This window comes from Halichoeres trimaculatus, unplaced genomic scaffold (genome assembly GCF_033239565.1).
Source record: "Halichoeres trimaculatus isolate MK-OKI-2021-1 unplaced genomic scaffold, fHalTri1.1 fHalTri1_scaffold_4, whole genome shotgun sequence".
Classification (NCBI taxonomy): domain Eukaryota; kingdom Metazoa; phylum Chordata; class Actinopteri; order Labriformes; family Labridae; genus Halichoeres; species Halichoeres trimaculatus.
In genome coordinates this window covers 13,410,880-13,432,898 of record NW_027437182.1, presented here as the reverse complement: position 1 = coordinate 13,432,898, position 22,019 = coordinate 13,410,880, and the positions used below count along the sequence as shown (strand labels likewise).

The 22,019-nt window shown below is 39.3% G+C and overlaps 1 protein-coding gene across 3 annotated transcripts; it reads left to right on the top strand.

Moving 5' to 3' along the window:
- LOC141789448 (uncharacterized) lies at positions 1–21,989 on the top strand. Of its 3 annotated transcripts, none has more exons than XM_074668855.1 (10): positions 1–122; positions 11,998–12,129; positions 15,283–15,413; positions 16,778–16,876; positions 17,438–17,569; positions 17,748–17,834; positions 17,917–17,964; positions 18,059–18,127; positions 19,143–19,233; positions 20,701–21,989. In XM_074668855.1, the coding sequence occupies exons 2-10, from the start codon at positions 12,045–12,047 to the stop codon at positions 21,099–21,101; spliced, it is 1,143 nt and encodes a 380-aa protein (XP_074524956.1). In that variant the 5' UTR covers positions 1–122; positions 11,998–12,044; the 3' UTR covers positions 21,102–21,989. The 3 variants fall into 3 exon arrangements, with proteins under 3 accessions (XP_074524956.1, XP_074524954.1, XP_074524955.1); XM_074668853.1 differs by lacking the exon at positions 1–122 and adding an exon at positions 10,623–11,072; XM_074668854.1 differs by lacking the exon at positions 1–122 and adding an exon at positions 11,766–11,877.
- Positions 21,990–22,019: the final 30 nt, after the last annotated feature.

Below are 22,019 nucleotides of genomic sequence, written 5' to 3'. Positions count from 1 at the left end.
TGGGCGGTAGACTAACCAGAAAATAGACATGTGGATTTTTTTTCCTTACAATTTCCGCCCCTTGTGAGGATGTTGGCGTCATGCTGCGTAAAAATCTGCCAGGGGATCATCTGGGCTGTCATGTGAGTAGAGGTGGATATGGAAGGTCTCAGGCTTTTTTCAACTAATGTGACATGAAGTCATATTAAGAAGCTAGTTAAATATAAACAAATGGTTTGATCCACTGGCTAAGTAGCAGAAGTTTTCAGAAGTAGTCGCACAAACTTAAACTCCTGTAACTTAAGAAACATGTCCACCTAAAATAAACATTAGAACAGGTGTTATTCAAATCAGTGACAGAAGTTTCTCTAATTTTCTTTTCTCACACAGAATTAAAACTCCCCTCCTGGCCAGGTGGAATCCAGACAGCTGAAGCAGAGAGAATCTGAGTTACTGGAAAAGCGAGGCTCCTATTTCCTTTGTAGTTATTACATTCCAGTGTCACAACAGGGGGATTTGGGGATTTTTTTTTAAAATAATTTTGGCACACAGCCCACATGGGGTAGTCAATAAAAAAGTTCTTGAATATCTTCAGCTTTCGAAACAAGCAAATCCAAATAGATCTCATTTATCTGATTATTTGTTGAGAAGACTTTGAGTTAATATCATAACAATTTTTTGGGTCAGTTTGTTAGAGTTCAAGCACACTGATTTACGGTGCACTGCTTTCGGTTTTGATGAGATTAAGGCTAAAAGCTATGCATTATTCTTTTGATCACTAGTTGGAACATTAGAGCTGTTTACAAGGCAAATAGGCTATAGTGTCTTCTTTACTGTTTTCTTTAGGTTAACCATAATCAGCATTTCCATTAAAGTGACAGCCTTGTGGAAATAACTGAGATCCTTGTGTGAAGGCCCACAGCCAAATTTGTCCCCCTGATCTCACTCCAGATTTTTCCTTCCAGCCCCCTTTGTACAAATTGGGGCCAAAGTCAGAGAGCTCATGTGAGCTGGCATCATATCCTCCAGTCTGTGTTGTTGTGGTCTGTAGTTTCCCATCGATGAGCCCTGTGCTCTGTCCCAAACAGAGATGACTGTAAAAGGTTGTTCTGGCGTCTGATGTGCAGTGTTGAGCACACAGGACGTCAGTGCTCTCGGCCTGCTCTGACTCTCATGCCATCACACATTTATAACAGCCTGACTTTTGTTTACAGTGAGGAGCTGCAGCCAGGCCTCTCTGTGTGCAGTCGGCTTCAGAAGACAAACACAACACCTCTGAGAGGTACACGAGGGCTGCTCATCACTGCTGCAGACAAAAGAGGAGGTGGCAGACCAACAAACCTCTTAAGTGAGGCCACGGATCCCGTACTGACTGGAATGCCCCCTGATTGAAGTGAATCATGGCATGTACAGTCTGTCCCTGCAGGGTTTACAGTTTCTTTTCTTTTTTTGACCCATTACAAATGGCCTTAAAATGTATAATCTCTGTCTGCTGTGTCTGCAGAGGACTGGGACCTTGAAAGCAGACGTAGAAGTTTGTGTATGACTAAGCTGTAAAAGAGAACAAGACATATAAAACCCTTAACATTTATTACTCAGATTTGTTTTTGTCCATTAACTCTTCATGACACATAAATCACAAGCAAATCAAAATGGCTTTTAACGAGCCACAAGGTATGTTCTGTTAACATGAGACTTACTGTGGTTAAAATTCTTTGTGAAATCACCTGAATGCAGCGGATAAAAGGAGGTCACTGTTTCATGTTCTTTTTCTTCAGGCTTTTATTTCTTATTTTCTTTAATATCCTACAGTTAATTTAGCCCTTTTTGACAATAATATTTAAGATTATCTTTATCAAGTGTCCCGGCATTGCCATAAAGTTTTCAAGCATGACTCACCACCCACTGGAGGTGAGAACCCAGATACGTACAAATAAATGACCAAACACCTCCAACAAGTCAAGTTGCAGTGTACATGCAACAGTTTTACCCACAGTGAAACTACAGCCAAGGCAAGTTATTAAGGGATAAGTAGGGCAAGCTGCACTCTAGTCATCTTCACTTTGAACCTGAGGCCAAACAAATTTCCAGGGTTCTTCCTCAAGTCCAAATGAGCACCTGTGAATTCTGAATGACATTGACCTTTGACCTTGAGTAAAATTATTTGATCTTTCTGGCTTGGACCCATCCCAAATTGAGAAAACAGAAATCTTAAAGGGGACATATCATGCTTGTTTCTCCTTTTCACTATGCCAGACTAGGATGCCTGTAAAGCATTTCTGCCCTTAGTACAAGTCATTTAGTTCCTTCATTGCCCCACAATAGTGTTCTCAATATCCTCATTTTAGGCCATTCTGAAGATCTAGTTGAAACGCTCCGTTTCGGGAATGACGTCACAGCCCTTTGTGCTCTGATTGGTCGGTTCTATCAGAGGGGCGGAGGGGGTAGAGCCAGGGGGCGGTTTTTGCAGCATGGCAGTATTTACAAAGTTCGCCATATTGGATAGGGGAAACCCGGCGAGTTTGCTGTTTGCCAAAACTTCACCCTAAGGCATTGATAGCACTAATAAAATGGCAGAGTGTAGGATACGTCCTTTTGTATTGGACCCCGAGTCAGACCCGGACGGTTCTGCAGCTCAGGAGGAAGAAAATCCACCTCGACACAGATCATCTCATGACGCTTCAGTGTGGTGAGTCTAACCAGTACTGTAACATGTATTGTTTATACGTTTGTAGTCGGGTCTTGGTGGGTGTATCCCTCGGTGGCGGTTGTGTGACTAACTGACATCACAGAGGAGGAGCTGCTTTATCAGATTTCACCAATAAAAAGAAAGGTACCTCGTGTCGTCACGACGGTCGAAATCTCGCGGCCAAATGTCAACGACCTATTTTCAGAGGCATCAAATCTCGTTCTAGGATATCAGAAAAAATACAATATCTCATTTTTTGAAAATTCAGGGGGTGAAAGGTCTTGTTTTCAACTTTATTATATTATATGTAAGTATTAAATCAGGGATCAGAATGATATGTCCCCTTTAAGAATAATTTGGACAAAAAAGACTTGAAACCTCAAACTTGATGTGACAACTACACTGCCTGGCCAAAATAAAGTCACCACTGAATAAAAAAGGCACACACACTCTAATATTTCATTAGACCACCTTTAGCTTAGATCACGGCTCACATTCGCTGTGGAATTATTTGGTCAAGCTACTGCAATGTCACAAGATTTATTTCCATCCAGTGTTGCATTAATTTTTCGCCAAGGTCTGCATTGATGATGGTAGAGTCTGACCGCTGTCAGTCAGCCATCAGTGAGGCTAACAGAAAAAAGGCTTTAATTTGGTAGGGAGCATAAGATTGGACTCTGGACCTTCTCCTGGACGAAGGCCATGTGGTCTGATGAGTCCAGATTTACCATGTTCCAGAGTGACAGGCACATTAGGGTAAGAAGAGAGGCAGATGAAATGATGCACCCATCATGCCCAGTGTCTACTGTTCAAGCCTGTGGGGGCAGTGCTGTGATCTGGGGTTGCTGCAGTTGATCAGCAACAGTCTGTGCTCAAAGAATGAGGTCAGCTGACCACCTAAATAAACTAAATGACCAGGTTATTCCATCAATGCAGTTTTTCTTCCCTGATAGCATGGCCATATTCCAAGATGACAATGCCAGGATTCATCGGGCTCAAATTGAGAAAGAGTGGTTCAGGGAGCATGAGACATCATTTTCACACATGGGTTGGCCACCACAGAGTCCAGACCTTAACCCCATTGAGAATCTTTGGGATGTGCTGGAGAAGGCTTTGCTCAGCGGTCAGATTCTACAATCATCAATGTAAAAATTAATGCAACGCTGGATGGAAATAAATCTTGTGACATTGAAGAAGCTTATTGAAACAATGCCACAGTGAATGTGTGCTGTAATCAAAGGTGGTTCAATGAAATATTTGAGTGTGTGACCTTTATTTTTTGGTGGCAACTTTTTTGTGTCAGTGTTTGTAGTAATAATGTTGCAAAACAGCTGTACACAGGGCTACTGCTTTGTCTCTGTGGTTTATTTGCACACAGTGGCTGCAGTCCTCAAAGTGACAGGTTCAACTTCCAACCTCAGTCATTTCAAGCATGACATTCACTCTTTTCTGCTTCTCTCTTTGTGACTCTACACTCTGGCTGATCCTTGTCCAGGAGCCAGAAACTGTTTTCTTTAAGTGCAAATACAAATCCTAACTTTTAAATCATGAAGCGTTTGTGTCAGTGCCAAACTGATCAGTAACTCACTGGTACACAGCAGCAATGTCAACTAGTGTGAATTCAGCATCAGTCACGCTCGCTGATGATTCAAAGTTGCGAAGGCAAGTGTCTGGTAAAGGCAAGACTGTGGCGTTGGAAATCTCGCAATCAGAAACGTTCTTTGGACTGAAAATAGTCTGAACACAGCCATCGCCTGGCATACAATTATGAATAAAAACATAAGAAGTCAGTTAGATTAAGACAAAAAAAAATGAAACATTCTCTGTGATATTTCTGTTCAGTCATCTGCAGATCTGAAGCTTTTGGTGCAAAGGAATTCAAACACAGTTCTCTTTCCTGGAAGTGAGCAAAGGAGATGGGTCATTTAAAGCATGAGGGAATCATTACAGCAGGGGGGGGGAGACACAATCAAAGTCTAATCAAGTGCTAAAGAAAGATTTGTTTTTGAATGAGAAGAATGTAAAACTAAAACATCTAATTAGTTTTTCTGCACCAATATAATGTTAGATTGGAGTTAGGCTCTTTTATTTACCGTACAGTAAGTGTAATCCAATGAGTGGCTGGATGTTATAGCTGCTGCGAATGTTAGTGTTCATAATCCACTCAGATCAACCTACTTCATGTCCCAGTTAGATATGACCAGACTGCATTTCACATAACACACTGTATATAAACATGCTTGTTAGGTGAAGAAGAGCTAAAAAACTACAAAAATAAAAATAAAAAATAAAAAAACGCTGTAAGACTTTAATGTGTTGTCTACTTTTCTTTACACCTATGAGATTTTAATCAAATTAATAAAATGACATTCAAGACAATCCTCGTAGTTACAGCTGAATAGAAAAAGACTTCCCGTGATTTCAGTCAAATGTGAAAATCTTTGACTTGTTCTTGAGAAAGCATACCAGAGAGATGATTGATGCTTTTCCCATTGACTCTCATAAGTTTGACTGGAAAGGTTTAGTCCCTGAGGAGTCATTACACCAGAAACAATAAAGTCTTTTGTAACAGAAATTTGTTTTATGAAAACAGGATACATGACATAGAAAGTACCAACAGTACCAACTAAAACCTATGAACACATTACGTCATTGTGTTATCTGACATTATGCAACAGCTTGGGCTTTAATCGAGATCTTTAATTCCTCTTTAAAACATTAATTGTGTTATATTGGACTGAAAAATGAAAATAAAAATGTGATATGTAAAATGTGCTCTTTTAACCCCAGAAATAGTTGCAGACCTTAAATTTCTAAATAACTTTCCAGAGAAATGGGATGTATGTGAAGCGCCAAACTAAACAAACAAAATGAGTTTCTTTTGCCAAGTCATATGAAATCTTCCTCCTCTTTGCAAAAATGCAACTTTTTAAAAAATTATCTTGTTTTCACGACTGCTGCAATTTTGGAATCAACCGGAGCATGACTGTGCCAAAACCTTTTCCTTCACCTCAAGCTGTTGGCTGTGACCTTAGCTGTCCTACAAGTCTGTACTTGTGGATTTAGAGGCTAAAACAGAAGCAATCCTCCAACTTCCTGCCTCTCTCTGGTCTTTATGTCTCAGCTGTTTCTGTGCAGGCCCATAGGGACTCAATGAAATAATTCAAACAGTGTGTAACATCCCTGCTCAGGCAGGACGAGAAGTGACGTAGTTCATGGTAAAGATTATCAAGAACTCTCATCCCTGTCTGCTCTCAGGCATTAATAAGATTCCTCTGGGGTCCAGAGCTCTGACTTAAATTCAGAAGTCACAGTGGGACAGCGGATGTAGACTGTTTGTTATTATTACTGAATCAAAATATAAGGAAGATTCTGTGTGACCAGTGGTTGAAAAGTTATGTTTTTTAAAAAAAGAAAACTTGTGTTACCTTTTAAAACAAGCTGAACAGTCGACAAAAGTCAACCCCTAAAACCAGCACAATACTATACACAGAATTAAAAGCTGTCACCTTTCTCCGGGATGCAGTTGTGGGTTTTTGAGGGCTTGTTTCACTGGGTTGCTTTCTGTGTTAACCAGATAGAAGCCTCAAAGTTAATTTTCCTCACTTATCTAAACCCTTCCTCATGCTTACACACAAGGTACTTCCCTTTAAAGCTCCTGTGAGGAACTTGGTGTGTGTGTTGACGCTACTTTTAATAGAAAAACATATCTGGCATATTCAGTCTGTTTCATAACCAGTCAAATTAATCAATGCAGCCTTAATGTGTGGAAGGAGACTTGGTATTCATGCAGTGTCTGCAGGTTCAGGACCAGAGACTGTAGCCCTTTTAAGTCTTCGACAGTCGAGTCTGAGGCAGGCAATCTGGGACAGGATTTGGCTGCATTGAGTAACTAATTGGCTGCCTTGTTTCAGCAGCTATTTTGGAAGTCCACAAGATTCATGATTGATATTAAAGAACAGTTCAATCCACATTAATAAGTACAGACTTGGCCGGAGCTACTTTGAGCACCATGGACTGACTTTAAAACCAAAGTCTTCTTTGAAGAATGTCATACATTTCACAGCAATACATCATGTTTAGAAAATACTCAGAAAGTCCATAAGATGTACTACCACCTAAACAGCTCCTTTAACAAAGCAGCCATTTGGTTTCTTGTAGGAGTTAACAGCGCTTTGTCCTCTGGCTGTGTCTCACAATACTTATTACGTGTCAAAAAATCCAGTCTGAACTCATCAGACAGCAGCTGCTTTACACTGATCTCAGAACAACCATTTCTTGCGACACTAAGCAAGAAGACAGTTTGTATGCAAGTCTTCCAAGTATTGAAACAAAACAACAATCATGAAAAACTTCAGCCGAGTTTGAGACAGAAATCAAACTACTCATACTGATCCTCATGTTTGCGCCATCCTTTCTTAATGGTTTATCTGGAAAAGCTCTGAAGTGCTCCTGCTCCTTTTTTGATGAGTGGGAATGTTTTGTTCCTATTGGTAACCATGCTTTTATTATCTCACCAATGCATTAAAGATTTCATCTCACTGTTGTACTAATTATACATAGCTTGTAATACATTAAAACCCAGACTACAAAGCAGATCAAGTCAAATATCTCCCAAACTATAAAAAAGAAAAATGATGGGAGAAGATGGTCTCTGTTGTTAAGCACAGCACAAAATGTCAATAACCACGGGTACAGAGAGTCCGAGCTGTCGAGGTTGGACCCCATGAGGTTTACCCTTGAGAAGTTAGCCTGGGTTTGATTCAGCCTGCAGCATGTCATTCCCACTCTCACCCACTTCCCTGCTCTTTCCACTGTCCTCTCCCATCTGATTAAAAGCATGAAAAGTCTTAAAAAATAATAATAATAAAGTCATTAACCTTGGTTTAATCTTTGTACCTATTAAATATATTTTATTCCATTCACTAACAATATGTAAACACAAGCAACCTGTCGAGAAATGTCATTATAAAAACTCTTTTTTTTTTCTATTAAGTGAGGGGACACAAATCATCAAACCATAATGCTGCTTAGCTTTAACATTTTTGAGTTTGTCTTTAGGGGATTTAAATCTTTTTGATCCACTTTAAAGGTCACAGAGTTTCCACAACACACATAAGAACATGTAATCCTTGAGTTTGAGCGTGAAGATGAAAATCCTCAAAACTGGGGTTAGGAGGTTTAGTGCAAAAGCAACCAACTGTCCTTTGTCATTGGATGTCAGTCATGGGAAACCCTTGACCATCCTGAGACTCTCAGATTAGCATGTTGAAGAGCTGCTGAAGCTTTTAACGTCATATTTTTTTTCCTTTTTTTTATTCTTTTGGTTGCAGATTATGAGTGGACCTCAAATAAATATGCCTAATGAGCTTTAGTCTTATAGCTTGTGTATACGTATTATATGTCAGACAATGTCACCAGCCTGGAGATAGCACAGAAAAAGATATCAAATAATAGTAAATTTCTGAACATTCTGCTGAGTTTTCCCTGAAGAAAGTGTTCTCAATACTTAGCTGATTCTTTTATAAGGTTGGATCATGGAGAGGAGTTACGCATCGATATTTTAGGATTAAAAAAGGAAATCAGCACAGACAGTGAAGCCTCTCTGTAGATGCGCTTCACCTTCAGGAACTTTAACTTTTGAGGAACTCTGAGTTTTGTCACCAGGGTCTAAATATAGTTCTGGGGTAGTTAATCTTCCCCATGAAAAACTTGTGTTCAGGGTTGGGTGGTTTCCAAATGTAACCCAGGTCCCATATCAATATGTTATATTTATCTTGAGTGTGTAATACTATGGGACAGGGCCTGACTTTTTTGTTGTTGTTTCAAAAGTTGTTACACAGTTTTCTCTTAAGTACAAAAAGTAAGCTCTGTTCACAGCTGGGAATGACATGCTCATCACAGCACACATTTATACTTTGTGGCTCTTTTTGCACCCAAAGACAGCTAATAAGATGCGAAAAAAACATTCAGTTAACACCGGTGTGTTTACAAAGAGGTGGTTTTCACTGCTCTCAACAGAAGCCTTAAAAAGAAAAAAGAAATAAAACAAAAACACATAATAACTTCTCAAAAAAAAAAGTGCAGGGTGGTTTTTGATCATCAGGTTCAGCCCCCCCCCCGTTAGAGACACTGCTTTGTTGTCACTGTGGGGAAATCAAGTGTAACCTTTGTCCCACACTTGTTTTCTTTTTATAAATGAAAATTGGACATCACTAAGGGCTGTAACAGTAATAATCAACATGACCTCTTCATGTTTTCTTTGTCCTCCATGGTTTGAGGAGAAAATCAGATTAAATTTGATATTTCATGCCCTCAGGTTTCTTAAGTCTTTGCTGCTCTGCTTGCTGACCTAAATATTCAGAGTTTGCATATTATTTCAACTTAAAAAAGATCCTCTCATTAAGGCGGAGATTTTTAGGAAAGCCTTTTGTCATCTCAAATGAAAATCTCCCTAATTCTATGTTCTCAACAAATTCCGCTTGCATGCTGAGAAAATCTTTGGAGGGAGAGCACTTTTTTCAAGAATATCCTGTCGTCAGTGGTCTGCTCCTGAAATGTTTACGCCAGGAAGAGCTCTGTTGGTAATTTGCTCCGTGTCAAAGCCTCACAGTAGATATCAGACCACCAGCCAGCGCTGCTTTAAAGGCCACTAAGTAAACTATATGTGGTTGAGTATTACTCAGCCTGTGAAAATGATGACATGATGCCCTCTTTGGCTCTGACAGGACATTTGTCAACACTACACACCATGATGTCACAGTGATGTCATCAGGAGCATTTCTCAGGGTGAGACACATTTTTTGACAACAGGCCGTAGTACTTCCTGGAAGAAGAGGACTTTAAGATGACGGAGGGTGAGGCGGTAGAGACTTATGTTTTGGCTGCAGCAAAGAAATGTATGATCCTGTGCTTCTGGAGCTTAATCGAGACAACAGACTCAACATCAGAAAATCTCCACTTGCTTTAGTTTTATTCATCATTCAAACACTGTGTCAGTCTGAGCTGTGTTTCAAACAGAAATATCTCACTGGTGGTGCACTGGGTCATGAGTTGCTCTTTTGTTTTGTATTTTCCTCCTGTTGTAATCTTTTTTTTCCTGTTTCTCTTTGCACATTAACCCTGATTTATATGGTTTGTTTTCTCACATCGTTATTAATTATCCTCTTGTCTTCCTTGTTGTTTATTGGTGTTGTCTTTAGAGTTCCTGTTTTGTTTAGTTGTTCTTTCTTCCTGTCTGTCTGGTTTAGTTCAATGTCAAACCTCTGTAGATGTCCCTGTAGCTCTTGTTTCCTTTCCCAGTGAGTGTTTTTGAATTTCATAATAATTTTCCTTTGTTTTGTTGAAAAAAAAAAAAATTCTGTTGTCTGCACACATGGACATTTCTCCTAGTTTGTTTTGCTCTTTGGAATGTATTGCTGGAGTGGGAAGTAGAAATATTCAAATGTTGCGCTCTCAAAGTCTCAAAGTAAACTATTTTCAATCAAAATATTCTGTACTGAACGTTATTTTTTCTTCTTCTCATTTTCCACAGGTTTTAATCCTGCCAGTCAGTAGAGGGAGCTAAAAATTGTATGTTTTTACAGTCTTTAAGCACTTATGGTTAATATACAGTCTATGATCCGTCCTGACACTTCTCTGGGGAAGATTCTCCATCACCTCACCAAACTGCACTAGAGGTCACCATAATTTCACAAGTGTGCTAAATTGATGCATAATGTATTGCAAAATATCAATTAGAGCAATGCTTACATTGTCCGAGAAGGACTTTTGAAATCATCTTTAAAGACACACACATTCAACATATGACATCATGATGTTTGTAATTAGGCTATATTTAAAGGTCCCATATGATGCAAACATCACTTTATTAAGTCTTTTAGCGAAATTTGTGGGTCGGCTTTCCTCCCAGCCCACAAAATGTGATATTTAATGACAAAACCTGTACCTAGTGCTTGTGAATGTAAGATGATGACCTAAAACGAGCTGTTTAGATTTTGTGTATTTGCTGTCAGCGATTCCCTTTTTTGACCAATCAGGAGCAAGTCTGACCTGATTGGTCCACCCCATCACGCCCCGCCCACTCCCCCTCCCCCTCCCCGCTGCTGGAGACAATTCTCTCGGAGAGAAGAATGCAAACGTTGAAGTGCCACCACGGCTTTGTTTTTGGCTGTCAACGGCCACATAGTTCCATGTACATGCTTCCCATCTCGGAAGAAGACAAGACTAAGTGGCTAGAGTTCATTAATCAAGGAAATGTGCCAGCTACACTCAGTAAAACTGTGCATGTGTGTGCTAGTCACATCACGGCCGACCGCTTCTCCAACTTTGGACAGTAAATAGACTGGTCCTGAATCCAGGCACATTACCAACCATCCACCAACAAACGTCTGACCCTGGAAATGTGAGTATTTTAAATGCTGTGTGCTGTGGAGCAGATGTAAGAGCTTTTCCTCAGTGTCCCCCTGTCTCTGTGCTAGCCTCATGATGCTAACTGTAGCTGCGTTTGGCCTGTAGAGTTACGGTAAACGAGCTCGTGGCCGCTCTCAGTGACGCTGAAGAGCAGGGCGGTATCAGCGGTGGCTCATTTACGTATGAAGGTCACGTCCACTAAATCAGACCGTTCTGAACAGAGGGGCTATGAGAGCCTGGAAACAATGCTGCTGTGCATGATTTATTGGCTTTTTAGACCAAAACATGTTACTACCATTTCATGAAGACATCAATGATCCATATTAAACTGCAGAAAAGGAGCAGAATATGGGACCTTAAAAGCAGGATGCTCTCTCTTTCTCAGATAAACCCTGATCATAAACTTTTACACATAGAAATTCTCTGAAATGCTACTTCAGGGTTAAAAGTTTCTCTTGGAAACTTTTCGCTGTTTTCTGGTTTCGTTCAGTCAGAGGTGTTCTGACAGACATTTCTCTGGCCATTGGACACATTTAGATGTGGCTGGTTTTCAAGAAACCATCCAAGGCCCGTCCTTGAGGGAGTCACATGACCCCTCCCTTGTCCCCTGAGAGGTACAGCGCCATGTGCTGACTCTCGTTTTTTTTTTAAGTATCTTTTTTTTTTTTACAAGGGTTCTCATGTCTCAGGCCTTGGAGAATGTTAATGTATCACCAGTCGGTCTTTGGCCTGACCTTTGACTCGGAGTTTTGATGATGAGTTGCTGCGGGGTCAGAGTAGAGACAAACTCACAGCAGGTGAGGTGTCCAAATCTTTTCTCTGGTTTATAGAAAAAAAAACAGTATTAAGATCATTTTCTCAGTTTAATAGTTTCAGACATCTGAATAGTCCTCCTGATGTCATATGTTCTTTTTCAGCCAACTACCTGAGTCCCCTGACTGGGAGCGTCTGGACAGACCTGGTCATGATGCAGACAGAGCAGACAGCTGGGAGTATTCCTGCGCAGGGCCAAGTGCCTGTCGAGGTCTGGGTTCCCTCCAGCACAAGAGGTACCAGTGCTCTGCTGTTGTGTAACATTAGGAATGTCTAGTGCAAATTTAGCTCAGTGCTGATAGCAGTTGTAAATTATGGCTTTTAAAAACTCCAGAATCCTGATGATTACACACATTCTTACATTTTGCAAAGAAAAAAAATGTGCAAGTAATCAAGTAGTTACAGCGAAATTCCTGGAAACAACATTAATCTGTTCTGTTTTATGAGACTTCTATTGAATTTGGATTCTGACCATTCAGTTTCAAATTTATTTCAATTTGCTCCTAAATGGCCTCTCCAAACAACATTTATAAAGACCTGGATCATTGCTGGCAGTATGAAACAACTGAAGATGCATAGGTTGAATGATTTAAGATGAGGTCTGTACACTGCGTAGCTGAGTGTTTTTACGCTGTTGGATGTGTACAGTACGTCCGCTGGTCTGACGTGTGACACCAGCTTTGTTAACATGTGATGGGAAATGGAAGCATACACACTGTTTATGTTCTTCTTGAACACACTGAGCAGATTTCTCCCTGGATGGTGTCCAGCTGTTCACGCTGTTAGGAGAACACCCTGATGATGTCGTTTGTTAAGATCATCTAAAGTAGTGTGTAACTGGAAATCACTAAACACATCTCAAACTTGGTGAACATCAAGTGGATAAATTCCTGTTTTGTGTGCATTACTGTTTGAAATGTGGATGTTTTTAGAAGCTGCAAATAGTCGGTTTGTCAACAAAGCTGCTTCCTCTTGTTGCTGTTAGCTTTAAAAGTGTAAATCTTTCACAGTCTATTACAAACACTTCTCAGGTTTGTTAATCATTTACCTACATGAGCAATGATGCTTTTATGAGAATATGATCAATGTTGATGGGAATTTATTCCTAATCTGTTCCTCTAAAACCTGCAGTGATCATACTTCTTGGATAAAATTCAGACACAAATGCTGCAAAAAGAAAAAATGAGTAACCAATGAAGACATGTGGCACAAAGAGCTGCGTATGATGCCACTCTCCAGGGCCGCAGTCCACTTTTAAAAGGAGGTGTATCTAAAAACGCTGAGTACTGGATCTTAGTGACACACTGGTGTAACACTTCTTTTAAAGCTGCCACTCAGCATTTACTATCAGTGGATAAAGATCACAGATTGATAATTCACATTTTTCAATCCGCCAGCTCCTCAAAGCTGACTTGTTGGGCTCATTCTGATATTAAACAGTGGAAACAGAGTTATTCACTGCCCTGTTTTATATTACAGAGATGTGTTTTACATGCACATACCTCCACCCCTTCTTTAAAACATCTATATGTTCTTTTTTACCACTTCACCATCAGATTTATTGCTCCCTTACAATACCCATCTCTGCACCTTACATAGAGATGTTGGGTGGTCCCCTTTGGTTAGGAGACAGAAGAGGCATTTGTATATGATTTTCTATAAGGACTTTACAAGGAAACTGCTGATGTCATCTGGACCATATCAAAAAAGGTCCAATGACTGTCTCTTACTGCAAGTAAATGGAGGTAATACTGCACTAGAGACCAGATTTTATAATTTTTTGGGCATGATTTGCTTGATTTTTTGCAAAGCACTTAAAAAATGAACACCCTGGTGCCACTCAGTTATTTTCCAAATCCTTGATCAAGAAAAAGTTAGGGATTTCCGGATATTACATTTTCACTTCTGATGCGATACCAATACTGCAGCATTGAGTATTGGCCGATACCGATATTAATTCGATACGATATCAGCATTAAACATGCATACTTTTATTACTTATTTTGTAGTATGTCTGTCATGTTAGAAAAGGCTTGATTAAGTGATATTATTCAAACAAAGAACAGTAGTCAGCAACAGTAGGTATGAGGAAAAACTGACCCATTTATTATAAACCAATGGGTAACAGAAACTGCTTATATCGGAGATTTTAGATGCATTCCGATACGATACCAATACTTGTTTTTTTGCTGATATCGGACCAATATCCGATATCAATATCGGACTGGGACACCTCTAGAATAAGTATTATCCAAGCTGTTTTGATTGTTTTTTTCCAGCTTAAGATCACTTAAATGATTTTTGAGTTTCAAGACAAGTCATAGTTATGACAGTAATAACTAGCAGATCAAAAGCACATGTGGAGTTCAAGCTGTTGTCAAGCTGTCACCAGATGTTGCGGGTTTTCACCAAGTAGACATTTATGACTTCTATAGATACTTTGAATAAGACCTAATGAGCTATGAGGTATATGGTTTCTCCACTAATAAAGACAGAAAACAAGTATTAAAGAGAAATAGTCAATAAAGAATGAGTTAAAAGCTAGGCTTCGAAAAGACGATCCTGTGGCCCAGAGGTTTATTTTCATGATTTCTCCCCAGGACTTTTAACTTAAAGAGATTCAAGTATTCTGCTTCTATCACAGGACAAATACATCTCTTTAAAATGAACATTTTCATCAAAATGTTTGGGATAAGTATCCCAACAAAAGCAGGCTTAATGTGGCATTTGTAAACATCTAGAAAAATATCTTGAACTACGGTCTGATTGGCCAAGTCCCCGCATCAGTCATCAAACCAGACGAAGAACAACTGGTTACAACCTCAAGCTCAGGTCACTGACAGACTATCTGTTGGTAATGGCATATTTGTGCTAAACATTAAACTAAACAGTGACTAAAAGCCAGTAAACTCTTACACAACATAAGTGAAACTTCTTAAGAGGCGACCTTTGTAACAACATCACATACTGACATTACCATAAAGACTGAATCTGGGTTTTCATTCCAGGAAATGAGATGAAACATTGACCAAGGATCAGTCACACTCTGACTCAGCAGCTTACAAACACATACACACAAATACAACAGGTACATAAACACAAACTTACTTGTAATGATTATTCGTTTACAAGTATACATACATACATACACAAAAACACTGTGAACTAAAACAGACACACACAGACAGAAAGCCGTTGTTACAGTAAAGGAGAAAACTCAATAATTTTAAAAACACAAACACTCATGTTTTTAATTAAATCATATCAAGCAAACAGAACTAGGATGCACAAATACACACAGACAGAACAGACACACATTCTCACCCCTGCTCTCTCACAGAGTCATTCTCCTAGTTTGACCCTTTCTCTCCTCTCCTCATGTTTCCCAGGACCACCAAGCGAGGCCGTCTCTCGGTTCCATGGGGACGGTGTTCGGTACAAAGCCAAACTGATCGGTGTTGACCCCGTACCCGACGCTCAGGGAGAAAAAATGTGCTTTGATTCAATGATGAAACTGAAGGTATTCTGCGTCCTCCACAGCCAAAGTAAACCTGTCTCCATCTCTAACTCACTTAAGATTATTAACCGTAAACGGTCATTTTATCAGAAAGATAATCAGAGAAAAATGTAACATTTATTACATCAGAGGTTTCTGTGACTCTCAGGGATTAGGGACTTATTAGAAAAATCATGTATTATGTAAGTTCTTTCTGGAAATTCATGTTATAAGTCATTTACCTTACAATGACTGCATCTGACCCAACAGCCCATTAACAACTTTTGGTGCTATCCAACCATAATACAGTCATGGTTTTAAAAGTCAGTCAAAACTTACCTAAAATGGACCCAAAAGTTAACAAACAGATGAAAGAGGAGGGTTCAGAGAACATTTTGTTGTTAGGAAAGCTCAAAGATGGCACCGGCAGATTGAGAAAGAACAAAAAAGGCGGTTAATTTTCTCTTTGGAGGTTTTTATGTTGTGTTGTTTTGCATACAACAAAATGCTGGTTTAATGTTTACGGTGTTCACCATTTAAGTTAACAGTCTAAGCATGCTAATATTAGCATATTAGCCAAAAGAAAAACAGCTGAAACTCATGGTTGATTGACGTTTTGCCTCCAGACTTACTTGGTTATAAACCAAAGCATTGACTTATTGAACTTCTGGGCTGATGACTCCCCTTGAATGTGTAAAGTAAGAAGATAAAACCTTTCTCCCAAAGTATCTGTGTACATGACAGGGCTTCTACAGATTAGCATAAAAACAGTTTTGTCTAGATGTGCATTGCTGAGAGGGATGCACAACTGGACCAATAACTGCCAAACATGTGTCAGCTGGATGTTGACTTGGGAAGGCTGACTTCTATACATACATGTATTTGTAAATACTTAAAGCTTTGTGTTAACCTGTTTTTACTCAACATTATGAGGCTTTTTTTATTTTAATCCGTGAAAAAATGGTGCACTATATTTCCAATCCTACTGAAAGATACTCATCAAAACACCTCCAGGGGTATAAAGCATTAATAATTCATAAAAAAATAAACTGGATGATGGGAAAAATCCCCTAGTGGAAATGAGTCTTTGACATTCTGATGTCAGCAACTTCAGCCCCTTAATCCCACAGGACTTTGACTGATCCAGAGGAATTTTATCTTTTATAATTTTAACTTAAAATAACACTTGTAAACAAAACAAAGAAAGCCAGACATAGTCTATGAGGGCTGAATGAACACAGGGAACATGAAGGTCAATGTCATTGAAGTCAGACACTTGAGTTACTTTTTTGAAGATTAGCAACATGATGCAAACATCCATTATGACCTTAGGTCCTCTGGTAACTGCTCATCTTTTTCATGTCTTCCTTTTCCTCCTTCTGTGTCAGGGCTTTGAGGCAGCAGGACGAAAACAGGGGAAACACAAGCAGAGAGTTTGGCTGAAACTTTCTATAAGAGGCTTGAAGATTATAGATGAAAGGACGGGGGTGAGTTACACTGACTAATTCCCCTTAAATACACTTTTCTTCCTAGAAGCTCTAGTTCCTCCCTTAGATTCTACATGAACCTGAGTGTCTGTTCCTTCGAGAGGTATTTGTAGATTACTAATACAACAGTCACAGATCACTTCCTTTCCTGAGAGGTCTTCTCTTCTGTAAGGCACGTAATTTGTCGTATGCATTTCCTCTTGTACTTATAAACTGATAAAGAATTGAAAATGTTTTGAATGAAAAGAGGAAGTAGTGAAAGTTTTCCATGTAAAATTGATACTGCAATTGATTTCAAAGTTAGTCAAAAGTTTTGGTTCCTCCTCATACCCTGTTTGGGTTCACTTTTGCTTTAAAAGCTGTAGTGATACCAATCATCAACAATTATGCTTGGGCAAAAATCTGTCTAGATATAACAATCTAGATGTATGTACATTCCTTTTTTCTTATAGATGCGTTGGTTTTCTGTTTCCACATTAGTTGTTGGTTGTATTGCCTAGTTTTTAGGATGGTTGTATAATAAACACTAGCACAAATCCTGCTTGTTTCCTTTGTTTTCAGGCTATTATTCATGACCATGACAGGACCAAGATCAGCTCTTTGACCAAAGATGAATCTGACCCCAGAGCCCTGGCCTACGTCTACCGAAACCAGGACACCTTCTGTCTATTCTACATCAAGATGGCCAACCAGGTTAAAAAAACAAACAAAAAACAGACGATGCACTGAAAAGGGAGCTAATCGTGGCTAAAAACTTTTTCTTAAAAAACATCTAAACAAGAAAAGAAATCACTCATGATGACATGTCTGTGCTGTACACTGCAGTGTCTGTGTTTAGTATAAAACATGATTTTTCATTCGCGTTCATCAGGCAGATCCAGTCCTGAGTGACATCAGGGAGGTTTGTCAGGGTGTGATCCAAGTCATACGTCAAGAACATCCACAGCTGCCAACACAGGTCCGAGAGAGTCCTGATCATCATTGTGTTTTTGTGAGTCTGTTTAAGTGTTTGGTTTAATCTTGTTGATTTGCTTTTTCAGGACAACACTTTGCTGGTTTTAAATGACAACTCAGCCCCACCAGCTCAGGTAAATGATGAAGGAGATAAGTTCAGATTTACTCCTACACATTATACATTATACACCTTCAAATCCCCACATCTTTTCATCATTTTTTTTTTAGATTCAGGAGCCAACTCTGGGGGATGTGTTCAGTCCAGACTCGGAGTCTGCACCAGCTCAACCCAATAAGGTAAAAATATACCAAACAATTGAGTCATTTTATGCACTGTGCTTCAGACAAGTACTGCATAATGCTTTCTCAGCATCTTTTTTTTAAACATATAATGATTTGTGAAGACTTGGCATTCAACCCACATCAACAACCAAAACAGCAATTGATTGACATGTTAGAAATACTTTTATTAAACTTAAAACTGGATAAATTTGACCTCAGGGACATCATATAAACACCAATCAGCAACTACTAATGCAAGAAAAGAAGCCAATGCAGAAGTGCTAAAAACTGTAGTTCCTCTCGTGGCCACTTGAGGCTGGCTCCAGAAGCCCCAGAAACCACATACACACCAATTCAAAAAGCCAAAATTTTCTACAAAAGTAAGCATGTCTAAAGCCAGGTACAAAACAGGAATTTTAGTCTGAGTATCTAATACTTCGGGGTGCATTTTTTATATACTTCACTAATCAAGAAGATATCAAGACAATGAGTTTTTCATAATCAGAGACAAAGCTGCATTACTCACAGGCAGACCCACTGTAGCTGTTAGCTGTTAGCTGTTAGCCAGGAAGCTTAAAGCTCGCCAAAACTCCAGCTTTTTACCTTTTGCCAGGTCAAAGAAAGTTAGGGTTGAGCCAGCATTTCCAATTTGATGACAGTCATTGAAATTCAGCCTCAGAAACAAATGGGTGACATCACAGAGATGAAGACTATGTATTGTGCTGTCTATGGAAAAGTCATATATCCCTATTCAACAGATATATGTGTGTATAAATAAGCTAGTAAGTTAGCTAACTAGCTAAAATAAAGGATAATATACCCAAATAAGCATGTTTTCTTTAGTAGCCATATTTGTATGAATACTTTATTCAATCATAACCATTTACAGTTTTTGACTTGTGTTCTCATGCCGCTCCGTTTTTTCATAACTAAGTGCTCTATCTAAAATTAAGCTAAAAGACTATTTGCTAACACAATTCTGTTGTTGTAAATTAAAAACTGTGGTGTTTTTCTCTTACTTCATCTCAAGGCATCTTCCAGTAATGAGCTGATGGAGGTATTTTCCATCCAGTTGCAGGAACCTCTGGTTCCTCCACAGACTGCTCCTGCCAGTCAGCCAGGTGAGTTACAACATGAGGTCAGAATCAGTCTAAAGATCTTTATGCGAAACATAATACTTCTTGAATTTGATAAACTAATGAGAGGTGCATATTACCAGCCATCATTATGATACAGCACAATTTTTCCTGATAATTTTGATTGAGGATTGGATAACAATACTAATATTTAGAAGTATTTTTACACCCTACATGTTTCTCGATAACACACCATCTGAAACAGTAAACAAAGAGGGGACCTGATTTCAGCTTTGCTTCTGAAACTTTTAACTTGACACAGAATAAAGATAGCTAATGTTAGTGTTTTGCACTGAATTGGCTGTTTTTTTGTTTTTTTTTGTTTTTGCTATGTCATCAAAATGAGGATTCAAAGAGATTTAAAGCTATGAGTTTCAAGTTGTGAGTTTATGAGTTTGATTTCATAACATGCACATTAAAGTATCATCAAAATATAATGTTGCTGTGTCATAAATCTAAGTGACCACAAGACCAACGTTCACCACTTCCCTTCTGCAGTCCCCAAATGCTGCAACTCTGAGCGTTGATTATTAACTCATCTACAATGTGTGACACATCACACCGCAGTAAACACACAGTTTTAATCTCAACAAGAAGATGGAAGTGTTTGGAGCCAGCAAAAAAGAAGTCATTATTAATTTTACATTAAATGTCATAACCACAGTCTGTAGCAGATTGAAGTAAAGAACCTTGTTTCACTTTAATATGACATCTGACCTTTGACCTGCACGTGTCATAGACATCTGCTGCGTTCCTATAAATGTACACACTGTTTTCCCATGATCTCCCCACTCAATTACACAATACCCTTGATACAGCTGATAAAGAGCTGAGTGAGAGTCAGTCATGTTTTAATATCATGTACAGTAGGATGAAGGAATGTGCAGTGCCTCTAAATATGTTCCTACACTTAAGACTTTATGTAATCACTATCTCAAGCTTTTTCCCTGTATGAGCAATGCAAAATAAAAACCTTACTACATGCACAGTGATGAAAATAAACACAGTACAAGGTTTCAGGGCTTTAGTCGGTGAACTTGGCATTAAAGACACAAACATTTCTAAACAAACATTTACATTTTAACACAGTTGTTAAAACTGGATTTATTATCATCTATGATATTTTCAAAAAAAAAAAAAAAATCATCATGACTTATTTGCACTATATTTTCTCTTATTTTGTTTTAAATTTAACACTTTCTCTGACTCTAGAGTCTTTATCCTGTTGTAAAGATAAGCTATCAGTCTTTGTTAGGTTTTCTTGCCCCTCTTTGCGGCTCTGCTTGAGTTTTTTGTTTGTTTTTGTTCTTTATTTCAAATGAAACGTGGTTAAGTAGAATTAGATAGTACACTTGTAGTCATTTCATGGGTAAATTTAAATAAATCTAGGTTAACCAGAGATAAAAAAAAAAGGTTTTAAAGTTTAATCTTCTTCTTTCCGTTGCCACTCAGAGCCTCCAAAGCCAGTCCTCTCCACCACTCAGATCCTCTCCATGTTCCCCACACAGCCACCAGGGGGCTCTCCGTACTCCTCTCCTCCATACTCTCCCACCGCCACCATGCCCTGGGGCCAGCAGGGGCCTCAGGGGAATCAGTGGGCAGGGCCAGCCATGGCCCCCTGGCCCTCAATGCCGAGCAACATGGCAGCAGCATGGGCGCCTGTAGCTCCCCCTGCTGGTGGTCAGGCTTCGGGCTTTCTGCCTGGAGTCATGGGAGGAGGGAGCACACAGATTCCACCAAATGCTGTGAACGGGCACCCTGCTGTCTTCAACCCTCTTTTTGCTCCTCCTGGAGCAACAGAACCATCACAGCCAGTGTCCCCAAACTTAGACCAAAACTTCCTCTTTGGATAAACTTGTTCAAGGGCTAAATTTTTACCTGAGTTAAGGATTGTAGTGGAAAATGTCATACAAGTTCATGTCTTTTGATTTGACTGAAGTGTACATTTTGAGTTCAGTTGGCTTAAGGATTTAGCTGCTAAACTGTAGTTTCTGTAGTTTCTCCATTTTATTTGTCTATTTCTATTCACAACCGCTGTTGTTTCCAGACCTACACTTATGACACAGTGTTATTATTTGTATTACACCTAAGACAGCTACACTGAGGCTTAGCTAAAGACTTGAAAGCTTGTGATATATATAACGACCACCAACCTATACAAACCATACTGTAAATAGCAGCTCCCTGGATACGGAATGTTTGATATATTTTCTTCTACCTGACTCTTACAAATTACAGAGCTGTGTTAAATGCTCAAATATGATTGGCTAAGACCCCATTGCAACGTTAATAAATTCTGGGAGTACGGCACATGAATATCATTGATAATTTCACTCCTCCCTGCTAACAAAGTGGCAAATACTTTAAAGCATCAGTCGACAACATAGAGGGAGCAATTAACTTTAGATTTGTGGTTCATGGTTGACTCGTCAGTGGAGCAAAGAAGACGAGAGGAGGAAACAGCCCAGAAACCAATGAGAGATGCTCAGACGCACGAAGAGCTGAGAGAAAGAGACATCAACCAAACTAAGGGACAACATGATGCGACCACAAACTGTGACACGGTATGAGCTTAGGCAGATTTTACAGGACCGGTTGAGTGAGAAGAAAATACCAATAGAGGAGTCACAGATATGAGGACCCTTTTACTGATGCTGTGGTTGTTTTTCTGCATCTGCAAAAACAAGAAGTGAAGAGGCCAGGCCGAAGCTTTAGCTGCACCTGAATAACTGATATAACTTACTGCCCCCCCCACCCCCACCCCCCCAAAA

Excerpts from the sequence above, each read along its gene's own strand:
- LOC141789448 (XM_074668855.1), top strand. The coding sequence starts at position 12,045 with ATGATGCAGACAGAGCAGACAGCTGGGAGTATTCCTGCGCAGGGCCAA. Across the intron at positions 17,965-18,058 it reads ACTCAGCCCCACCAGCTCAG|ATTCAGGAGCCAACTCTGGG; the intron begins GTAAATGATGAA and ends TTTTTTTTTTAG. Across the intron at positions 18,128-19,142 it reads CACCAGCTCAACCCAATAAG|GCATCTTCCAGTAATGAGCT; the intron begins GTAAAAATATAC and ends CTTCATCTCAAG.